Here is a 2,155-nt window from a genome sequence, read left to right as displayed (position 1 = left end):
TTTCAGCATTCACCCCAATAACTGGCCTTGGGTTTTTTTTTTATTAATAAGACTCTTTAAAATTCATTCTACAGTCCAGTCCATTTGTATTTGGCATATTTGGAGAAAATACTCTATTATCTATCCTATTTTGATAAATCCAAAGTTTTATCATTACTTGTATTAGCATCCTAAAAGCATATTTTAGACCTGAAAACATCTCCTTAGATAAACAAATTAAGCTTTTATGTTTCTCAACCTCATAAACTTTATATCTCTTATGTAAGTTTCTTTTCTTTTTCTTTCTTTTTTTAGCCTCATCAATGTATTTTCTCAGTAGCCAACAGGGAGGTGTTCACTTTGTAAGTTCCCAAGGCAATCTCTCGAGAGCTCTCAGGCTGCAACTGCCCATCCCCATCACAATAGGTCTGTCCTGTCCTCTCCCAGCAGAATTTGGTCACCAGCGTCAGTAGCTGCTGCTCCCAACACACTACCTGGGAGTGAAGCAGGTGTGAGAAGGCCTGTGCCCAGGTCCCAGGGACCCCAGTCCAAAAGTCCTCAGAACAAGGGTGTCACTCCAGAACTACAGTCCCACCCACTGCTTCCAAGGCTGCCTTGATCTTTTCAGCCTCAGCTTTGGCGACGTTTGCTTTGATTTCCTGGGGCAGGGACTCCACTAGCTTCTTGGCCTGCACAAGGTTTATGCCCTGGACATAGTTCTTGATCTCCTTAATCAGTTTCACTTTGTCCACAGGCTTTGCTTCTGTCAGGCGGACAGTGAAATGTGTCCGTTCTTTCTTTTTGGGGATGTCTTCTTCATCAGTCACCTCAGGGGCTGTAGGTGCAGCAGGGACGGCACCAGACATCATGCCACCCACTGGCATAAGGCCAACATCCTGGATCTTCAATGTTTTCTTCAGAAGTTCGTTGAGGTCTGAGATCTCCAGGAGAGTAAGGCTGGCAATATCTATCTCTTGCATTCTTTGCTTATGTTTTTGGAAACACACAAACTTTTAAAGGTAAAATGTATCTGCACTAATACAAGTATGGAATTGCAGTGTGCACAAGTCAGCTAAAGTTTTTATTGTTGTTGTTATATTTGAGCAGGAAAAGGACATCTTCTAATTTTGCAAGCCATGATGCAGCTGCCTTAGCCCATAGCTCATTGATGGCTGGATCCACTCACTTTGGGTCCACAGGCAGCCACAGGGAGCTGAGCCTAACTGTCCCAGCCATGCCTCATCATCCCATCTCTGGGAAGCTTCTGTGTCCATGCTAGCCAGGCATTTATACCTCCAGATGAGTAGCATGCTGGATTTATAAGTGCTCAGCTGTACAGCAGGGCCTTTTAGAAGAGCCATACCTTTATATGCAGCAAGCATTTGGCCTACCCAAGAGACCACACCAGGAAGTTGTATCTGAGTCTGTGTTCGATTTTTTTTTCAGCTTTTTCAGGCCTTACATGGATTTACGTGCTAAGCATTGGATGGCAAATGTAGCAAGCTTCCTTGTCAGACATTCTTTGGATCACCAGCCCCAATAATGAGAATGTGGATCAAGAGGGAGACACCTCCTCCACTGTTGGTTGGAATGCAAACTTGTACAGCCACTTTGGAAATCAGTATGGGGTTTTCTCAGAAAACTGGGAATCGGTCTATCACAAGACCCAGCAATAGCACTCTTGGGCATATACCCAAGAACACTCAATCATACCACAAGAACACATGCTCAATTATGTTCATAGCAGCATTATTAGTAATAGCCAGAACCTGAAAACAACATAGATGCCCCTCAACTTAAGAATGGATAAAGAAAATATGGCACATACACACAATGGAATACAACTAGGCAGTGAAAAACAATGACATCATCACATTTGCAGGCAAATGGATGGAACTAGAAAATATCATCCTGAGTGAGGTAACCCAGACTCAGAAGGACAAACATGATATGTACTCATAAGTGGATACTAGATGAAAAGCAAAGGATAACCATACTACAACCTACAGCTCCAGAGAAGCTAGGTATCAAGGAGAACCATAAAAGGAATGCACGGATCACCCTGGGAGGTGAGATCTCCATGAGTAAACTGGAGGGAAGGAGGTGCAATGGAGGGTAGGGGATAGAGTATGAGAACATAAGGGAATGGAATGATCAAGCTGGAATAGAGATGGAG

The 2,155-nt window shown here is 43.4% G+C and overlaps 1 protein-coding gene across 1 annotated transcript; it reads right to left on the bottom strand.

Annotated features, from left to right (window-relative positions):
- Positions 1-422: 422 nt before the first annotated feature.
- LOC114682325 (39S ribosomal protein L12, mitochondrial-like) lies at positions 423-974 on the bottom strand. Its single transcript, XM_028856163.2, has one exon. The coding sequence runs from the start codon at positions 957-959 to the stop codon at positions 552-554; it is 408 nt and encodes a 135-aa protein (XP_028711996.2). The 5' UTR covers positions 960-974; the 3' UTR covers positions 423-551.
- Positions 975-2,155: the final 1,181 nt, after the last annotated feature.

This window comes from Peromyscus leucopus, chromosome 1, assembly GCF_004664715.2.
Source record: "Peromyscus leucopus breed LL Stock chromosome 1, UCI_PerLeu_2.1, whole genome shotgun sequence".
Lineage (NCBI taxonomy): Eukaryota > Metazoa > Chordata > Mammalia > Rodentia > Cricetidae > Peromyscus > Peromyscus leucopus.
This window is presented reverse-complemented; position numbering and strand designations above follow the sequence as displayed.